This window comes from Solanum verrucosum, unplaced genomic scaffold (assembly GCF_900185275.1).
Source record: "Solanum verrucosum unplaced genomic scaffold, falcon-dt-bn FXZP01000261.1, whole genome shotgun sequence".
In the NCBI taxonomy this organism is placed as follows: Eukaryota; Viridiplantae; Streptophyta; class Magnoliopsida; order Solanales; family Solanaceae; genus Solanum; species Solanum verrucosum.
The window spans coordinates 12186542-12209184 of record NW_026019969.1 but is presented as its reverse complement, the minus strand read 5'-3'; the positions used below and the strand labels follow the sequence as shown (position 1 = coordinate 12209184).

At 29.5% G+C, this 22643-nt stretch overlaps 1 protein-coding gene across 1 annotated transcript; it reads left to right on the top strand.

Annotated features, from left to right (window-relative positions):
- The first annotated feature begins 13489 nt into the window (after positions 1–13489).
- On the top strand, positions 13490–16781 carry LOC125816153 (probable indole-3-acetic acid-amido synthetase GH3.1). Its single transcript, XM_049495746.1, has 3 exons — positions 13490–13921; positions 14944–15045; positions 15155–16781. Exons 1-3 carry the CDS (start codon positions 13602–13604, stop codon positions 16521–16523), a joined length of 1791 nt encoding a protein of 596 aa, XP_049351703.1. The 5' UTR covers positions 13490–13601; the 3' UTR covers positions 16524–16781.
- Positions 16782–22643: the final 5862 nt, after the last annotated feature.

Below are 22643 nucleotides of genomic sequence, written 5' to 3'. Positions count from 1 at the left end.
CGCATCAAATTAATGTATCAGCGCATCAGATTAGTGTATCTCGCGCATCAGATTAGTGTATCATGTATAAAATGTACATCAAATTAATGTATCGTGTATAAAATGTAATGTATATTACTTAATGATTAATGTATCTTGCACATCAGATTAATGTATCAATGCTTATATTATTGTATCCGTTTGAGGGATTTCTGTAATTATAAACTTTCAAGGGATAGATTGTAATTTTGCCTTAAAAGTATGTGATTTCTATAATTTGCCCTTATATTTAACATTATTGTTATACATCCTATCAAACGACCACTAAGACTTGTAATGGTGGACCACTTCAACAAAGGTGTCATTTTTAGGCCCAACAACTTTATATTAAGATGGACCACTTCAAAATAGTGTCATTTTAATGTCCATTGGATAAGCCCACTTTATGTCAATTCAATGATCGTGGACCGTTTCAAATCAAATCTGATTTTAGGCCCAACATGAGTCTTATGTTAAGTTTCATATGATGGTCCAACACTCCCCTCAGTGTCATTTTTCTACAGATTTTTTTGGGAGACTGTTCACTAAATGTTTTTTTTTTTTTGTGTGTGTTTTCCTAATAATTTATAGACCTTTTAGATTACAATTATAATATTTATATGAAACAAATTAATTTTTTTATGAAAAAGATGTTACACCTAGATTTGAAAAATAGTAAACTATTGTAACATTAAACGTCAACCTAATATTTCATCCCCAAACATTATAATCGAGTTTGAAATTATTTGAAACAGTAATTTTCTACGAGCTTAAAAAAATAAGAAAGAAATTAACTTATCATTGTGCAAAATAGTTTCCTTCATACCAACACTTCCTTTGATCCAGAACAAATAATCATATAGTATATTCTTGAGAATATCTTCTCAGTTGGACTAACAAGACACGTAGTGCATATTTTAAATTTCGAAAGAATGTGTGTACTATAATAAAATGATGAATTTAAGATATAAATTTATTCAAATTGATCTTTAGATTTTTATCATTAAACCCGTTAAATTTTTAAAATTATTGATCCAAAATTAATTCTCATCTATTCAAATAGTACCATATACATATATTGTCGGATCCTTTTTCATTCAGTTTTTGTTTTCCCTTCAGATAAGGTAAATGTTTTATTCTAGCATTTGTTTGAATTCATTGCTAGAATTTATGATTTCACCATTAAAAAAATGTTACAAGTAATAATATTTCCCACATTATACTAACTTGAACAGTAACACGTACAAAACGAGGATATTGAACATATATAGGTATATAGTTATATATCACACATTGAGACTTAATTACACATGCAAAATGATGTACGAAACATGTGTAATGTCTCCCATGTCAAAAATGTACGAGCAACTATTAAATAAAAGTTTAGAAAGTCTAAAACGTCAAAAAGAAGAAAAAGTAGGGCGATGATCAGAAAATTTTCCAATTCAATTTATTTTGTAGTTTCTTATACATTTTTAATTATGTACTTCTTTAAAAACTATATTTTTATTTCTATTAGTAATAAGCTGCCCTAAAATCATTTACTCAAACTTTTGTAGTGTTAGATTTTTTTGGGGCGAATTTTATGAATATTCGATATTTATTTTGAGACTCGGAATTACAAACACGTGAAGAAGGATAGTGGGAGGATGTTTCCTTGACGGCAGTTTTTGGAGACTGTGCAAACGGATGAGTAATCCTTCACGTGCACTCTTTTGACTTGGAAAAAAGATACAGCAAAATCCACCCCAAACATTAATTTATGGATATTCAACCACAACAACCCATTCCTAGCTATTTGAAGCTTCCCATTTGCCTCCCCATTATATTATTCCCACGTTTTTTCACGTACAACTTGTTATCAATTCATCCTTTGACATATTATAGTAAAACAAATATAAAATCTTAAAAGCTATTTTAATTTAAAAACACGAGCCAATACAAACTGACTCTAAATGACATTGTTTGTCGAGAAGTTTTTGTAACAAAAATAATAGTAATAAATGGTTTAAACTTGGTAGTCTAGAACGACATATTCAAGCAAAGTTAAAACCTTAATTATTTTGACATTGCGTGTTTAAAAAAATCATGCATAAGCTGATGGTTGCATTGTGGAAAATAATAGGTACCTATCGGTCAGCAAAAGGTTGAATTGGCCATTAATAATCTGTTTTTGTAATCCAGATCGATTTGTTTGTGTCTCAAAATTTGTTACGTTAAGTTATTCAGTAAAGTGGAGATTTTTTGTGTTGAAAAAATGAACAAAAAGTAAGTGGAGATTTTTTGTGTTGAAAAAATGAACAAAAAGAAAGTGGAGATTTTTGTTGTTTAGTCAACACATGACCTAACTATTGCAACCGACTTCGTTTCGAGTCTTATTCCTCAACTAGAAATAATCACTTAATTAATAGTTTTTTTTGTTGTTGAGAATTAAAATTGTTTTAAATTTTTTTAAATATTGTTAATTGATTGAAAATCTAATATTTATATATATAAAAAGTCGACAGAGCAGATATATGAATAATTAGGTGCTACAACTATTACTAATATAATTGTGCATGAGTTTTCAGTCTAACAAATAATGATCTCTTGAGTCTTTTTTCTTCAAAATAATTGATGATGAGGTAATGGCCATTCATTTTATTTTAAAATAAAAACATAATTATTGATGATGTTAGACTCTCACATTTCTTGAGACATGAGAGTATGAATAAATTATATTATAATATTTTATATGGTTATGGATAGTTTTCAACTGATCTTATCTTTTGAGCTAGTTTTGAAGTTTGAGCTATTATATATTCAATATTCATTTTCATAATTTGATTTACAATCAAACTCATATGTATTATAATTATTTATTAGTGTCAGGTCCCATATTATGTTATAAACATGTTATGTCAATTATTCGTCCCAGTGTTTAACATGATACTAGATCAAGTCTCATTGGTTGATTATAGGATTGCTAATTTGGTCTTTCTATATAATTTTGGATAATTCTCACTTTTATAATCTCTTTTTATAATAGTAAGACATATTTTTTGGGCTGACCATTACAATTTTGTTATGTGTATAATGTCCACTTTCTTAACATATATGTATGCATATGGTTAGGATTTAGAAAAATTAAAATGAGAGTTTAACATAATTAGCGTGTTTAATTTATTGTTGATCAATATGACAATATCAGTGACATTAGACACTGATATCATATAGTAGAATGTGTTTTGCGATGATCAAAATGTATTTTCTTATTCGTCTTATATATACTTGACTAAAAGTTCTGCATTAGAAATAATAAAACATGATGATAAAATTTGTTAAATTCAACGGTCTTTGGCGTATACTACACTCTTAAGTAATTACTATTTCAGAAAGTTCGAAGAGTGTAGGCAAAAATTAAGTTAAAAACATGCTAACTAAAATCACAAATGTCAATTAGTGACAAAGCATTCATACCCAACCAAGTGGAAGGATAGGTTAATTAGACGACACACAACGAGCTATTGACGCAATTTGCTAAACAAATAAAAAAATATCATAATCACTTGGTCTAGACAAATTTATAACAAGTCACGTGATCAAAACAAAGTGCATGTAATTAATCAACTTCAAATTTGGCTAGGAACTATAGCAAATTATAAAGTTCAACAACAAAATCAACAAATTCAGTGTAATTTTACAAGTGGAGTGGGCTAGTGTATACACAACTTAAATTTACTCCTATTTTGTGGAGATAGAGAAGTTATTTTTTATAGACCATCAACTCACGTAAAACAATATCAAACTCAAATATGAACAAAGTTTATAACACGCGGATAGGGACAGGGTGAAATAAAGTGCATGTAATTAATAAACTTCAAGTTTGGTTAGGAACTAAAGCCAAATTAAAGTTCCTTATACTAATTATACTTGAACAACCCACAATGCTACTTGACATGTTCCATTGTTGCTTTTGGAACCATAAGTCATGGTCTTCACAGTCATTTTTCCATAAATACCTAACCAAGAAAACATGCCCTAAAAGGTCTCGAAAAAAGATTCCTCTTTTTCTAATTCACCCTTTTTGACTGTTGATCAAAATTAAACTCATGTTTGACTTCTATACTTATAAATAATGACATTTACATATGTGGAAGGTTGAATCAATAATCTGAAAAATAAAGCGGATTATCTGTTATAGCTGCTTAAAGTATATTGATCATATATAATATAAAATATTTATAATGTCATATCTATAAGTAAATCCATTGATAAATTAAGGCTTTTGAATAAGGTATATTTGGTACGAATGTCTTTCTAAAAATTATCTAAAGAAGTGCAGCTTCAAATGAACAAACAATACTTTTACGTGTATGTTGAGGGAACGTTATTATTTTCCATTTTCTTTATGGTCTAAGACAAGAAAGACCACCAAACTATACAACAACTTTTTATCTTCAATAGAATAAAAAAGCTTAGTATATAGTTTACTTTGAAATAAAATGGAGTTATAGTTTAATAAACCCATTTCCTAAATTATTCACTTTTTGCTGAGACAAGAGGGGACAGGGAAAGTTAGGAAAATTTAAAATATATAGGCTCTTATCGATAAAAAAATTAAGTGACGAATCAAGATAATATAATAAAATAGTCAAATTGGATCACTTCATTGGTTGGGATAAGTGTGTACATCTTATCTTTCTCAAACTTCACTTGAGGCTATATTGCGTATATTGTTGCAGTCTGAAAGAATTTCTTGAGAAACTAATAAGAATAAAATCTGCATACATCTTATATTATCCGGCTCCTCTCCATTTCTCAAGTTCATATCTTAAAAGGTCATTGAACTATAAGAATTTATCTAAGTCATTAAATTTTGTTTTATATCAATAAAATCAGTACTCAACTTAAGACATCTACAAAAATCATCCAACTACATTTATTATTAAAATCAATTTAATATAACAAAATAAATAATTTTTTAGGCCATATAAACATGAACCCCATAAATAAATAATTTTTAAAAAGCCATTTTATCCTATTTATCAATGATTCAGTTCTCTGTTTCCAGTTACAAATGAAAAAAAATTAAATTTGGGTGTAAAATTCATATTCATAAGAGATCCACTATCACATTACAACCAGCTAGCAATATAAATGTAATGAAATTCTATAAATCACATCAAGGAATTATAAATAAAAACTACACGTTATTACTCATTAATATATTGTTTTGGGTTATACACTATATTACTCATTTGTTTATATTATAATTAAATTAATATGTTTGTATATGGAGACTGGAGTATCTAATCAAAGTAATCAATAGATGATTACTTTAGCAAAAAAAGAACGTTTACGAACAGTGGCACAAAATGTAGAAAATGAATATTGAAGCAACCTGGATATGATGCAGGCTATGTGTTGCGGGTTGAAAATAGAAAATTTCAATTTGTGAAATTCATATTTACATGGCATATAAAATAATTTTATTTGTTATGTCAAATTTATTTTGATAATAAATTAGAAAAAGAAACATAATGTGTTTTTGATAATTTATTTTGTCTTGTTAAATTTATTTAATGAAAAATGTTGTTGAGTGATTTTTGAAGATAAAAGCTTTAAGTTGAGTGATTTTATTGATATAAAATGAAGTTCAATGACTTCACTTGATAAATTCTCATAGTTCAATGACCTTTTAAGATATTAACTCCCATTTCTCTTCTCTCCATTTTCCCCAAGTTCCTATTTGGATTAGTGAAACATGGCATAGGTTAAAATAAATGGTTAAGATTTAATTTCCGAAAGTAAATCTCTAACCATGATTTAATTAATAAATACACTATATATTAAGTATTAAAAATTATTATAATCTCATTAGTTTAGCAACATATTATCTTGTCCATAAATATAGAAAAAAAAGTTCTCTTCCTAAAAAATTTTTTGTACGTAAGATCTTTTTTTAATTTTCTTTTAAATAATTTTTGTCGTAATTTTTTTTAAAGGCATCATGATCAGTGATTAATTAATTACCCTAGAGATAATCAAACCATTTAACAAACTAATTTTAATTTCATAATAAGATTAAGGATACGGTATACCAGTACGTACGATAGGTTAATTATAGTTTCTATACTTCTATTCAGTTATTATTCTTATAATTAGATAAAAAGATTATTTAAAAGAAAATTAAAAAAAGATCTTACGTACAAAAAAATATTTAGGAAGAGAACTTTTTTTCCTATATTTATGGACAAGATAATATGTTGCTAAAATAGTGAGATTATAATAATTTTTAATACTTAATATATAATGTATTTATTAATTAAATCATGGTTAGAGATTTACTTTGGAAAATTAAATCTTAACTATTTATTTTAACATATGCCATGTGTCACTAATCCAAATAGAAACTTGAAAAAAATGGAGAGAAGAGAAATGGAAAGAAGCCGAATCCCAACTTATACTCTTATGTTCAGACCTTACTTATGGGACGGTACAAACTACGAAGTATGTTGTCGTAGTCTCAGACTTCCTTGTGAGACTGGTTAAAAACTATATATGTGATGTATTTTAGTTTTTGTTATCTTTACTTTTATCATACTGATTTAATAAGTGTTTTTCGTGTAGTGCAAAAACTAATCCAGTTTATATTATCCTCTCTATGCCAAATGTCAGCAATTATCATCATTACATTATTGTTAAATAGTTTAATCAAGACTTTTCTTTAATTTGTCTTTGCTCTAACAAAATTCCATTATAGTAGAGACTGTGTTAATACAAAAAGTATGGGTTAGGTACATGCTCATGCCTCATGCTCTTCTTTTTATCGTTAAGCTATTAATTAATTAATCAACAAAAACCTAACCAATGTCCATTATATTTAGATAATCACATGACACTGAAGTAATACCTTTCATCAAATGTCGTTCCAGATCAAGCATGAAAGATGCTTCTATGCAAAAAAAAAATATTTTGTGCATAGCATAACACGACTTGACATCTATTAGCTATCAGAGACAAATTCAAGATTTAAATTCGATTTATAATTCGGGTTCATAAATCCACCGGCCACTATTTTAATTCGTAAGCCGGCCGGCATCATTATTGTGGGCGGTTATTTTATTAATCTTGTTTAACGTTTTAGTTAATTAACATTATAGGGGGGCTTAGGACCAGTCAACACATTGGGAACATTATTTGATTTTTAACATAAGAAAAAAAAGGAATCTGTACAGTTGCCTATTAAATTAAATTGTTTGTAATAATAGTAGCTAGTCAGGGGCGGCTCAACGTAATCGGAGGCCTAAAGCGAAATCTTAATTAGAGGCCTAAAATCTAAATAAACTTCACATGCATTTATTTAAAATTTATTTTTCTTACATTTTTAAATGCAAAGTATTACCTAATATTTTTTTTATATATAAATGATTTATTCGATTTCTTTTTCAATTATTAGTTTTAAATAAGATTTTATTAATTCAACGTTGAAAAATATTATTTTACTCGGGCAATCATTATATGAATTGTTAACATAGTTCTTCAAGTAATAAGTTGACAAATTTCAAATAAATATAAGAGTTAGAACCATAGCTTTGATGAAGTTGATAATTTGGTTACCCCACATTTTACTATGGTTGTTGTAATGCTTGAAAATCTAAGAAGAAATGGAAAAAGAATTTACAATTCAATTTGTTCAATACTTTTTGACTATTAATTGATATTTTTGACAGAATATTACTCTAACTTATCAACAATTTAAAGAAGAGAGTGTAAAAGGAGTTAAAAAGAAAATAATGTGAGTATTAGTACAGAGAGTGTAAGAAAATAAAACAATATTTTCTTGATTTTTTCTATATGAATTGGGTTGAAGAGAATAAAATAATAATTTTAAATATATACTTTTTATCATAAATAATTAATATTTTTCTTTAAAAAATAAACACATAATTTATTCTTGATAAAAAATTGAGGCCCCCTAAAATTGGGGGCCTAAGGCCAATGCCTTATTTTTGTATACATAGAGCCGGCCTTGTAGCTAGTGTTTACACGCGGGATTAAAATAATGAAAAGCTAGAAAATTAGCTTAAACCTATTTGTTATAATACCAACAAGACCAAATACTCCAATTAAGCAAATTATGTCTACCTTTCCGGGGATTGAGGGGAAGTACGAAATGTCCTAATAATGGCTGGCCACAAATTAGTTTAACATAAAATATTAATTAGTTTACTATTAAGATAATCAGAATCTAATAAGTTGGCTAAGCGTGTGGCTAGTTGTACGTACGAAATGTCCTTACTGGAAAAACATTATTGAACACAGAGTTCGGTCTAGATCTTAATTTAAAGATTTCTATGTTACTACTTAGAGAAGAAGCAGCATTATTGTAAGAATAATTAGACAGCCTGAATATTTGTGACACATAAACTTGTTAATCGATCTGTATATTTAGAGTGGTTTTATGTTTGTGCATCGATAGACGATTCGCAGACAAATTTAAAATTTATAGGTCACGATAACTAGGTTTACAATGAGTTGATATTTTTTGCTATTTGATTTCTTAATTGATATATAAGGATGTGCAAATTCGTTTGTCATCCTTTACTGTGTAAATATTTGTTATACTACAGTATAGATTAAATTAATTTGCAGTAACATGCACATAATCTGTGATTTCAATGCCAACATCTGATATAATAATCTGAAAAATAAAACATAATGTAGCTCGTTATATTGCATAGACGACATGAATTTTTTTGTAATGTTAGTGCGGATGCGTAACTTAAACTCATATATTTTTGTAATACTAATAAGAATTACAAGTTAATTACAACAAAATATATATGATACTTAATGTACGTAACATACAATAAATATGTCTACGAACATCCATATTACCCCTAGATAAAAAAGTGGAGATGGTACTACATGAAATTCGAACAAAATTAATGAGAATATATATCTTTAATTTGGTGTTAAAGTTATCGACAAAGAAACTAAAAAAAGGTGTCAAAAGGAACAAACGACGAGGCAAATAACTTCTAATTATACCAAAAGCCTATTCTTAACTTAGTGCTGGATTTAGAAACTGTGGGCTGGTTCTTACATCTAGATATAGGGGCGCAGCTAGAGTGTAATCTACAAGTTCGGCCGAATTTCAAATCTATAAACTTAAAATTCAGTTAGCCCCGTCTTTGTATTTAAACCAAGAAAAACGAACAATTATTGTATTTTTGTTATATTTAATAATACAACGGACATTGGTATACAATATGATATGAAAATACAGAAAAATATGCCCACAGTTATACAATTGTTAAAAATACATATAGTGGATGTCCATATAAAGTATATTATTTGCAAAAAGAAAATTACTTTATAGACAGATTTGTTTTAATAACACGCTTAAACATCAGTACTTGGGAGGATAAGGCAGAATCTATTCTATCTGGAATTTTAGCAATATTAATGGATGTCTTTAAATTCTTCTGAATTAAGCCATATTCATTGTACCCGAAAAAAACAAGTTTCAAGCTCAAGTCAGAAAAATCCATTATTGTCTCTCTTATTCCGCTCCAAAAATAATTTTTAACGACAATTAATTAATTAATTATCAGTAAATAGGTATTTTATGTGATAATTAACATTCTTTGTATATGTCTTCAAAACCTATAACGATATTTAATTCAATAATAATTAACTAATGACGATAAAAACTTTATTACTCTTTATTGATATAAATTTATTATCACTAAATGCTATTTATGTTGCAGTGATATACCATAAACAATATACTCCATAAAGTATACTTTATAGGAGTATTTGATAATTAGTATATAAAGTAGTATTTCTTTTCTTATTAAAGGAGTATCATTTTCTTGACAAAAGAAGATGACATTTTCAAAAAAGAAGAATTAAATTAAAAAACGTTTTTCTGAACCATCCGTTCCTGTCTTGATCTTATCTCAAATTATTAAAGAAAACACAATTTTTCATTAACAAGTATCAGTCCCACCAAAGCCAAAAAAGAGGATTGGAAAAGTGAAACACCTTTAAAATGAAGTTGACAGTTACTATTCTCTAACTTTATTATTAATTACTTAGTTGAATTCTACCTAATTACTACAAGTAGCTTTTAATTATAACTAAAAACGACATGAAAATTTAATATAAGTTCCACTCTAGCTAGTTTTGATGATTTGTTAAGTTAATAAATGTAACACTGATATCGCCGCCTGAATGTTCCTAGTGGTTTCTTTTATTAATTTAAATAAAATGTGCAACAATATAATCCTGTGATTCGAAATAAAAGAAACTTCCAGGAACTGCAAACGAAATTACCCACCACGTGATTTTTCCAATTATATTAATTAATTACTACTACTATTCCATCACTTTGCTTCCACAGTCCAAATCCACAAAATATGCAGTTTCTATATACAAAAGGAAAAATAATAATTAAAGAATGTATAAATACAGTGTGAACGTTACCTGTTAATTAAGCTCATTAATAATTTGATGTATTAGAGCGGAGAGTTTTTAGAAAATACTCTTTTTCCAATTGGTGTGCGAAGGTAATATTGGAGCTTCGACTAAATTCACATTGCACACTGCAGGGCAGTGGCGGAGCTACACTAGGCTGAGGGTGTCCATTTGGACATCCTTCGTCGAAAAAGTAGACCGTATACATAAGTAAAATAATATTTTAAATGATTAAATAATACATTTTGGACAGCCTTGAACAATAAAGTTTTTTAGCCTACTGAATTTCTGTTACTCAGCCAAAGTTGTGGCCTTTGCAACCAGTTACGTGCGGGTTCGATTGCCCTGAACCACACTTTTTTTCACATTTTCAAAAAACTCCTAATTAACTTCTAAATCATAATTAATAGATCTTTTATTTTAAAAATAATTCAAAAATAATATTATCTTAAATTAGAGACTCACAACTTAAAAAATTAAGGGAAAGTAAAGTTTAGTAACCAATTTATGTGATTTTTGATTTTGTTTTTCCTTAAAAATTTAAATAAAATTCAAAAGTAATTATTTAATTTAAATTTAATAAGCAAATCCTATTTATTTATTATAAAGCTATTAAAAGTTTATAAAGGCTCCATATAAAATTTCTTTTAATAAAACTCGTTTAATTCTACTTTTTATTTTTCATCTCTCGTTGTTAGTCATCAGAGGTTCGTGAAATCTTGAAGCATAAAAGAGATTTCATTCTAAACTAAATTTTCTCTTTGTTTTTTCTTTGTCCATTCACTTCCTATTAAATGAACATGCATATTAAAGCTAAATATTATGAAGTTTGACTTTAAATTTCTTTGGTATATCTTTTAATTAAGAAAATTAATCATTTCTGTTGCATAGTTTGATTTACAAAAGTTTAGTGCAACCATTCATTAAATTATTTTTATTTACCTATTCGATTTTTGGACACCCTTTGTGAATTTTCTGGCTACGTACGCCACTGCTGCAGGGCCCATTCGAGGGTGGTGCTCCCAACTGGATTTTACCCGAAACCTCTGGTTAAGGGTGAAACACTCCTGCCAATGCACCACAACCCATGTTGGTGCCACGATACTCATTGTGTACTTTAACCATTCATGTGTACAACGTAAAAAAGGCACATAAATTATGAGTTTAACTTCTATATTTCGATAACAACATAAAATAACTTTAGTTTGATTAAATCACTAAAAAATAATTACATAAATTATTCATATATGGAATAAGTAATTTAAAAAATAAGGCGGGTATGATACAAGAAGTTAAAATACCTTGATGGTAGTATATATATAAAATCTTACAATGTTTAAATCCACAAATTATATATTTATAGTCTTCGTTTATGTTTAATTATTAATCTAAGTATTAATATGTAAGTGACTCTAGTGACACTTATGCAGTGATTAGGGAAATTAATGGTACTTCAGTACTACTAGTGGTGATATAACTTGCCATAACTTAAGTGCTAGTGATAACACTGTCCTTTGTTAATTAAATTTTTGATATATAATATTAATTCGTTATTAAATTGACCAAATAAAAGTAGGATCCGGCTCCCCTCCATTATCCCTTTTCTCCATTTCATCAAGTGCACGTCTAGATTAGAGACATGTGTCATATTTAAAGTTTAAAGGTTAAGATTATATCATATGAACAAATATCATAACCATAGTTAAGTCAACTAATTTTAGAAAATTACTCTCCAAATTTGGATTTGGTAAGAATTACAATATATTTCATACAAAATTTGATATTTATTAATATATTTCATCTCATGTGTGATCGTTTATGATAAATTAATTATATATGATGACAAGATAAATTAATAGAGAATTGCTCTTTTGATTATTTGAGATGCATGTTGTTGCGATATTGTTCAATAAAATGTACTATGACTTATTCTTAGCTTAATTATAATTATCCTCTTCTCAGCTAACAGTATCAATATTCTTTTAATATCTTTGTTTTAGTATTATTTCTAGAAAAACTTAAAATATTATTATCTATGCATCATTTTGTTTGGACGATGCATGCCATATGTATTAAGAAAGAGCAACACTTTTTGTTTCTCACTCTCCTACCTTGTGTTATATTTGCATAATACACGCAGGAAAACACAGCATTTAAGTGTCTGTTTTCCTGTATAGGATATTAATTTCATATTTTATATTAAATAATATAACTTATAACGAAAACCCGTAATAGGTCATGCAGCATGCTTGCAGGTGTAGGGTTACATAATAAACTTTTTTTAAATAAAAATTCGTCAGATAAAGCTTTTGTTGTCACATATATAAATTTTGCCTACAAGATTTAATATCAAAATATTTCAAAACAATGAACCTATTCAATTATTCACACATTTTATCTTATGGGCCATTCAAAAAATAATACTTAATGAGTAACAAAGGCAAATTTTTTACATTTTTGATTATTTTTTTAAAAAAATTATTAATTTAAGATAATACACTTCAGAAAGAACTAGCGTAATTTCCTGTGCTGGTAACTATTAGCAAATTTAAAGAAGTAAACTTATGACATAGACAAAACAGATTTAACCTCTACTACTATATATACATAAGTTTACTTTAATTATATACATAAATGGACGAAAATTATAGTGGGCTATCGCAATCGGGGTCCAACAATTTTACCAGAAACGAGTCGCGTGGTTGGGTGATGCACCACGGGACCCAGTCCAAATTCCAAACCCTAAGCTGAGGTGGCCAGTACTGGCCCCATTTGCACCCCTAAATTAGGGCTTTGTAGACGTGGTTGGGCCCCCACCTTGTCCCCTCTGCACTCAACATTTTGATATTACAAAATTGTCCACGGCCCCCGCGCGTCGACTTCAATTCCAACCTTCTTTTTGTCTTTGCCGCCCTTATGGGTCCCACTGTTTACATGGCACGTGACGTGTCACCTTCCCCCTCTCTTCCCCCTATTTAAACACCCCTCTTACTCCATCCTCCACACATCTTCTAATTTTACAAACAAAAAAAATCTCTTTTCTTTTCTCTCAAGTCTCAACAGTTAATTAATCTTTGGTGAATTACCTTCTTCTTCTTTTTTTTCAACTTTGAAATATGGCTGTTGATTCGGTTTTATCATCTCCGTTGGGTCCTCCTGCATGTGAGAAAGACGCAAAAGCACTTCAATTCATCGAAGAGATGACTAGAAATGCAGATGCTGTTCAACAAAGAGTATTGGATGAGATACTGACTCGAAACTCCCAAACTGAATACCTCAAACGCTTTAAATTGGACGGCGTTACTGATCGTGAAACGTTTAAATCCATTATTCCGGTAGTAACTTATGAAGATCTTCAACCGGAGATCCAACGGATCGCTAACGGCGATCGTTCTCCTATCTTATCCGCTCATCCCATCTCTGAATTCCTCACTAGGTAAGCAAACGCGCTATGTTCGTAGAATATATTATTATATCTGTTTGATTTAATTGAATTAATATCTTAAAAGATCACTCAACATTAATAATTTATTTAATAAAGTTGTATCGTTAAATCACTAAACTTAGACCTTTCTATCAATAAAATCACTTAATCAAATTTATCATTCAAAAAAATATTGGCATAGCAAAATAAATAATTATTTTTATATCATGTAAATATGAATCCACAAATAAATAAAATTAAAGAGAAATTTTACTTCCTCTCACAATTTTTTCTTTTTAAAAATCAACTAAAATGTATGTACAAACACAATTTCAAATTTTAAATTATTTATCAACAATTTTGAAAATTATTTTTTTCAGACTTAAACGAATCTAACGTTAGCAAACAGTGGAATTACGAAGAAAAAGTAAATTTTTTATTTATAATATATAGCAAAAAACATCTAAATAAATTACACGCCGAAGAACTTAATTAGTAATAAATAATTGTTCTATTTTCGACATTTGTTTATTGTTGTTCTTCCTGTTTTGTATTTTATTTGTTGTTTTGCTTAAGTACTTGTATTCATTTTTTATTAAGGAGGTAAACTAAATATTATGGTATTACAGTACTACCAAAATATGTTTCACTAAGATTTTTTTTTTCATTTATTTATTAAATCAAGACATAAATTATACAACAATATCATAAAAAAATATTTGTTTTGGTGATTAAGTTTGTCCGAATTTTCTTTAATTTCATTTATTTGTGGGTTTGTATTTACACGATATAAAAATATATGAGTGCTTTATTTTGTTATGTCAATATTTTTTTAATAGTAATTTCGATTAAATGATTTTATTGATAGAAATGTGTAAGTTTAGTGATTTTATTGATAAAAAATAAAGTTCATTGACTTTGTTAGATAAATTTTCAAAATTGAGTGAGATATTAACTCGATTTAATTTATATGACATTATTATTAATTATTTTGCAAGTTATTGATATGTGTTTTTATATTTGTTAATTAACAGCTCTGGAACGTCAGCTGGTGAAAGGAAACTTATGCCAACAATTAAAGAAGAATTGGATCGTCGCCAGCTACTTTACAGTCTTCTAATGCCAGTCATGAACCTGTAAGTATAATAAATGCGAAGGCAACTTGATTTACGTTACCTCTTTTGGTATCCGAATTATGTGGGAAACATAAAGCATATTTCTTACGAAACTTCATTTACGTGACAGATACGTGCCTGGATTAGACAAAGGCAAAGGACTATACTTCTTGTTTATCAAATCTGAGACGAAAACTCCAGGTGGGCTATTGGCCCGACCCGTTTTAACAAGCTATTACAAAAGTGAACATTTCAAAAGCAGACCTCATGACCCGTACAATGTTTACACAAGCCCAAATGAAACAATCCTTTGTTCTGACTCTTTCCAGAGCATGTACACTCAAATGCTCTGCGGTCTCTATGAGCGCGAGCAAGTTCTTCGTCTCGGCGCTGTTTTTGCCTCGGGCCTTGTCCGAGCCATTCGGTTCTTGCAGCTCCACTGGGAGCAACTTGCTCATGACATTCGAACTGGAACTCTGAACACACTAATTACCAACCCTTCCGTTTGCGAACGGATGGGTAAAATCATGAAACCGAATCCAGAGCTAGCGGATTTTGTTGCAAATGAATGTTGTAAGGAAAATTGGGAAGGAATTATCACGAGGATTTGGCCTAAGACGAAGTACCTTGACGTTATCGTCACGGGTGCTATGGCTCAGTACATTCCTACGCTGGATTATTACAGTGGTGGATTACCAAAAGCGTGCACTATGTACGCAGCTTCCGAGTGTTACTTTGGGCTTAATTTAAATCCCATGTGTAAGCCCTCGGAAGTTTCCTACACCATCATGCCAAACATGGGTTATTTTGAATTTTTACCCCATGACCCTACATCGACAACAACTTCCTCACCTACCAATCTCGTTGACCTTGTCGACGTTGAAGTTGGAAAAGAGTACGAGCTTGTCATCACGACATACGCCGGATTATACCGTTACAGAGTCGGAGACATTCTCCGAGTCACCGGGTTTCACAACTCAGCCCCGCAGTTCCATTTCGTCCGGAGAAAAAATGTTCTATTGAGCATTGACTCGGACAAAACTGATGAGGCTGAGTTACAGAGAGCCGTAGAGAATGCTTCGAAATTACTCAGGGAGTTCAACACCAGCGTTGTCGAGTACACTAGTTATGCAGATACGAAGACAATTCCAGGACATTACGTGATTTATTGGGAGTTATTAATGAAGGATTTGAACAATTCTCCTAGTGATGAAGTATTGAACCAATGTTGTTTAGCGATGGAAGAGTCGCTCAACACAGTGTATCGACAAGGGCGAGTTGCTTGTAACTCAATTGGTCCATTGGAAATTCGAGTGGTGAAAAATGGGACATTTGAAGAATTAATGGATTATGCAATTTCAAGAGGTGCTTCAATTAACCAATATAAGGTGCCTAGATGTGTGAATTTTGCACCTATTTTGGAACTTCTTGACTCAAGAGTAATGTCAAGACACTTTAGCCCATCCTTGCCTCAATGGACACCTGAACGACGTCGTTGAAGAGGAGGAGAACTGTTTATTAATTACACATGCACCAGTAGAGGAGAGTCAATGAAGGATGTGATTCCCTAAAACTTTTTTTTTTTTTTGTCTTTTGTTTTTATTTTTCATTTTCTTGTCTTACTTTTGTGATTAGATGGGTCCTGATTGTAACTAGACGAGGACGTTCGGCAGAATTAGGTTTGTACGTTATGGCTCAGTTAACCTGTGAAAATGATGTATCCATGCTTGTTTAAATGAACTGTTTCTTTCTTCCAAGTTCAGCTCATCTACTTTCTTTAAAAAAAAAAAAAACATCATTTTATGAGTTCAATTTTTAAAATCATTAACATCAACCTGTTATATTTTTAAAGTTATGAATTCATATCTACTATTTATTGTAACTTTGGTGATTTACTAGATATAAATGAACATGCTACCTATAGATCCGCTCCTAAAGAGGCTCTGTATATATACATCTATATTTTTAAATGTGAATTCGAATGTCGACTTTTAAATTTTTGAAAAAAATGTATAAAATTAGATATTAATAAAAATCATAAATCTTTAATTATTTAAAAACATTTAATGTATATTCCAAGTAATTTTTAAGTTGCGTAGACTAGTTTAATTAACTCGTTATAACAAATTATTTATAGGAGTATTATTTTTCAGGTCATAAAAAATTATGCTTCCTAAAATATGTTATACATGTTATTGCATGCAACTTAACTTTGATTGTATAAAAATATGTGGAAATTAATATAATGACATACAAACACTACAATAAATTAAAAGAGTGTTTATTATAAATATCCCTATTTATTGTTGTCGCTGATTATAATAACGATTATTATATTATTATCATTAAATAATTACCACAAAATTCAACGAAAATGGGAAGAATTATTTCTCTATGTTTTTAAATATTATCTGTTCGTGATGAACATGACCCGTCCACGGAAAGTGGAAGGTCCCCATCAGTTCTTAATATATATTTTAGTTGCATTATTGAGCTTTATTTTATAAGTGTAACATATAATTTAAGTCTGTCTAGCCTTAGATACTCTTGCCAGACTTTTAGGAATCCAATTTTTTATTTTTGTGGCTTTTCGTCTAACAGAAAGTTTATTCTCTTTTTTCCGACTTTGTTTTTGGGTATAAAATATTTAAGTTTTTAATTGTCTCTAGTTAATATTTTTCGTAGATTAATTGAGAAAACGGAGACATTTCTTAAATTCTTGATGTATAAAGTGGCCTGCTTGACTTGAGACAGAAATTCAATGGGAAATTCATGGATAAAAAATTAGTTAGTTTGTCTGCTGTATAATATAATATAATATGGTTTGCCAACTCATGGCAATAAATGACGAACCATAAAAAAGGAATATTAGATATAGTTTTACCTTTTAAAAAAACGAAAAGATTACCTTATATTTTTTTTAGCTCTCACTCTTTTTTCTCACTTAATAACTCATATCATAACATAGAATTACCGTTAAATCTATTTGTTTTTACTTTTTTTTTTAGTCTATTTAAAAAATAAGTCTTTTTCTTTTTTGAAAAATCCTTAATTCTAATTTTCTGCATGACATGTTTAAGGTATAAGATTAAAATATATTTAGTACATTCTACATATTTTTATTTTAATATTAGAAGATTTAAAAATCTTTTTTTATTTTTTAAAATTTTATATAATCAAAATCAGACAAATAAATTTGAACGAATGGTATAGTACTTGTATTTCAGACTATAATATATATCTTCATGATGAACATGATCCCATCCATGGAAAGTGAAGGCATCTGTCTCTAGCTATGAAGAAGTGACACGATAACTTCAATTGCATTATTGAACTCTTTTTTTTTTTACCACAACATACTGTTGACACCCAATTTTGACCTTCCCCGATATAATTAATTTCCGAATTTCTTAATTTTCAAACGATTTAAAATAATTAATTTTAGAAATTTTGAAAGAACAATAAAATATATAGTTTGCAAGTTATTTTAAATAATTTGTCACTTTTTATAATTTTAAATAATAATATGTCTTCTATATAATTTTGCATATAATTAGTATTTTTACGAATGTTCAAAATTGTCTCAAAAGGATTTTAGTTTTATTTAAATATTTGGCCATTTGGTTTAAATTAATTAATAGCTTATATTTCGAGTTAATTAGTTTATACTTAAGTTAATTATTTTATTTTGTTTAAAAAATAAGAAGCTCATAATTAATTTATATTAATTCATCTTGTTTAAGTTTTGACCAAATTCATCGATTGAATTTGATTTGGTTACGATTGAAAATTATTTAGGGATCTATTCTTTATCAATTTATTCCAACCAATTAAAAGACCAATTTTGGGCCTCTTTCCTTAAACCATTCCAGACCCATTTTGCTTAATTCAGCAACTCAATTCAATTCTCAACCCCTCTTCCTTCAATTCTCAGACCCCACTCCCTCTTATTTTCGGCCCATTTCCCTGTTATTCAATTCTCAGCCCACTATTCAACAATAATATACCAACTACGTACAATACCCTTTCACCAGCACACAACATACAACAACAATCCAACACAAACCGACCCCACCTCTACACTGTTCTTCTTCTCCCCTGCGAAAATGAGCCAGCAGCCCAGAAAATTGTACAGCAGGCATGCCTCTGTCCTCCTTTCCCTTTTCGGAATGAGTCAAAACCTCAAAGAAAAGGTGTTTAGCCGAAAGGGTGAAAGGTTTTGAATTTCAAATTTTGGCCTTTTGAATCCGATTTTTATTCCTTTCCCCCCTCAAAATCTACCCTAATTCCTCCCTATATAACATCTCTTATGTTCATTTGTAACGGGGGGAATTTTTTGGTTTTGGCTTCCATTGATATAGAGAAATAGCTTAAAGGAAAATATAAAAAAAAAACACATACGAAATAGACACACAAAATAGAGAGTCAAAGTTAAGCGAGAGTCAGTCTTCTTAAACCATATAATTTGGAGTCTAGATTTCGGGTCTCTTTCCAGTATTTTGCTCACTAAAGCTCATCGGCATTTGATTCAAAGTGGTGGAAGCTCCTTCGTGTTTAGCTCGCCCCGTCCCGTTTGCTGCTCCGAAAAAGGTAAACTCCCTCCCAGTCTTCATCCGAGTTCTGTCAATAATCTGTGTGCCTTAATCGTAGTCCAAATTTATGCCCAGTTCTCTTTGGCATCCCTTTTGATGGGTCGGCTTCATATATTCGTTAGTATTGCTATCGTCTTAACTTGTTCTTGCTCATTATATGTGCCCTGTAGCGAATCATTTTGCTTAAACTCATGATTTCGTTCTAAGTGTTTTGTTTTTGTTAGTATTTGGAAGGTCAGTATTTTCATTTGTTTGATCTGCATCACTAGTTGTTAAACTTGGAAGTGGTATGGTTGTCCCCTGTTTAGTAGAGTATTAATTTAGCATGAGATTTCCTCAAATATGGCGCCTTTATTTGCTTCATCTCGCGTCCTTGAGCGACAATATTAGTTTATAATCATTGTGGCCACCTCCGGAATTTCTATCGTATTCATATATTTGTCCTCCTGCTCGCTATTTGCAAGGTTACGAGAATCATGTTTATTCCATTGGCTTTCTGTTAGTCATCACTAATATTTGGTCTTTGATGTTTATTTTGGCTCATTTTTTGTCTAAATTAGAGGGTCCATAAACGAATTTTATCATATCCTTTAGTTGTTAGAAGAAGGATTTTAAGTGGGATATTTTATTTTCTATTTTTTTTGGTAGCGTTGAATGGTCACATTTAACAAATGGTTTGACCAACTGCTTCCTTCATTTGAGTTTGTTTCCTATTTTCTTTGTTATTATCCTAAGCATGATAATTGTTTATTTTGAATGTTTTGAGTGGAGTCTGTTATGGGTATCACTTTGTTCACATATGCATTTGTTTTGGTCAATTAAGTTAGTTGGATGATAGCTTCATTCATTTTATTTTGGTTTGATATACCAATTTATTACTTGCTCAAGTTCTTTTTCCTTGATTAACTTGTTTTCTTTTTCTTGGTATCATGTGAGCTCGATTTGAGTCCATAGCGGACTTTTCCCCCATCGCATTTCGAGAGGGATCCATAAAGGCTCAAATTCCACCTTCTTCGAGTCAGCCGGCCTTTGAAACTGACGGACAGGTTGAATGCACTTAAAAGGAGCTGGAAAATCAAGTTTCCAGATCCCGGAATGCCCAAGGAAAGGGTTGTATACTTGCTGTATACAGCAGTATACACTAGTATACATGAGGGATTTTGATACAGGTCCAAAAAAATTAGTACAGGTGATCGAAGAGCTGTATTAGGCTGCGTACATTCAGTATACAGCCCAATATACACAAAAATGGGTCGAAATACATGCCGTATACACTTGATGTATACACAAATTTTTAAGTGCAAAAAGGGAGGCGAAAATGGGCCAAAAGCCCAAGGGAATTTTCAGCAAGTCCAAGATTTGGGCCAAAGGCCCAAATTTGATATTCCTCCCTTACTCTTATTTATTTTGTTATATTTGACTAACGTTGTGATTATCTTATGATTTAATTTAATTAAACTCCCCCAAGAATGGTCATTTCATTTTATTTTCGAATTAAAGATATATATTTTATTACTTAATTTTTTATTTTAAGGTTAGTCTTATCAACACTTAAGCTATCCCCCTTTAGAAAATTTCCCTTTAGTTCATTCCCTCTTAAAATAAATAAAGTGATAAAAATAATAATGGTAATAAATAAATAAGTCAAAAATAAATTAGTTTTCTTACTAAGTCAATTTAAAAAAAAAATAAAAATAAATAAATAAATATATATATATATATATATATATATAAAATAAAAAAAATAAATATAGTTAATATAAATGAGTTCTTTTATTTAAAATTTCAAAGTTAGTCAAAAAATCACTTTTAGTCAAATCGCCGGTCAACCGCAAGTTAGCGGGCATTCCGAGGGCCTAACACCTTCTCAGAATGTACATTGAACTTCGAACCATTTTCAATTGATTTTATCTGTTTTAAATCTTTTGAAAAACTTTAAGATTTTTCTTGATTTTTACTAAAAAAAATTAAGTGGCGACTCTGTTCTTTTGGAAATTCGATTTCTCTTAAACCATAAGTTTAATCGATTTTTCAAAAACTCAGTCATTTTTCCTTTTACATATATATTTTTAAATAAAACACATACTATAATTTAATTACGCTTAAATTATCCTTAGATACTCTTGCCATGCTTTTAGGACCCTTTTTTATTATTATTATTACTATCAGTTTTGCTTTTCATATTAGAAAGTTAACCAGTCCTTTTCTCAGATAATATAATTATTTTTGCATTTTTTTCGGATCTTAAATCGTCTATAATGATTGATTTTTAATAGACCTCAATGGAAAAAAACAAAAAGAGTTTCAAATTAAAATTTGTTGTTGCAACCTGCATATTGAATTGAGACCAGAATTCAATGGAAATTTAAATTATGAAATAATAAAGAAACTTTTCAGAATTTGGAGGTCAACTGTCTAAAATGGTTTTCCAAAATTAATGTTGAAACATAAAATAAGGGGTAGGTTATTTTTTTTAAAAAAAAATAATTAAAAATTAGGAGTATGAGAGGGGGAAATAGGGGAAAGAATTATAAGGCAAGGAATCAACCTTCCAACAAGCTAAAAGTTTAAATTGTCAATCAATTGAGCTGCTAAAATTTTATGATGAACCCTTGTACTTGCATATGTTTGTATTGTGAATCATTCTACTTACCCTTTTGTCGTATGGATTCCTGAACCCATCCAAACCCAACATTTTAAATATTTTTTTTTGATGTGGCATGTGGAAAGACTCCACATGGAGCGTGTGATACACACAAGGTAAGAGCGTGAGACGCCTTAAAAAGACACTAACGGTCAGATTTTGACCTTTAAAGGCCATATCTTCTTCTTTACTTTCACTCAAAAACCATTGTTGGACAAAAATTATACGTAATATCATAACTCACCTAATGTAATATCATAACTCACTTAATGTAACTTGTAAAATCATAATTTTCTATTATTCTAGTAAAATGTCTAATTCAGAAGTTATGTGCTGTACAAATTCCTTTTACGACGATAAAAATAAAATAATGGATAGCGCCA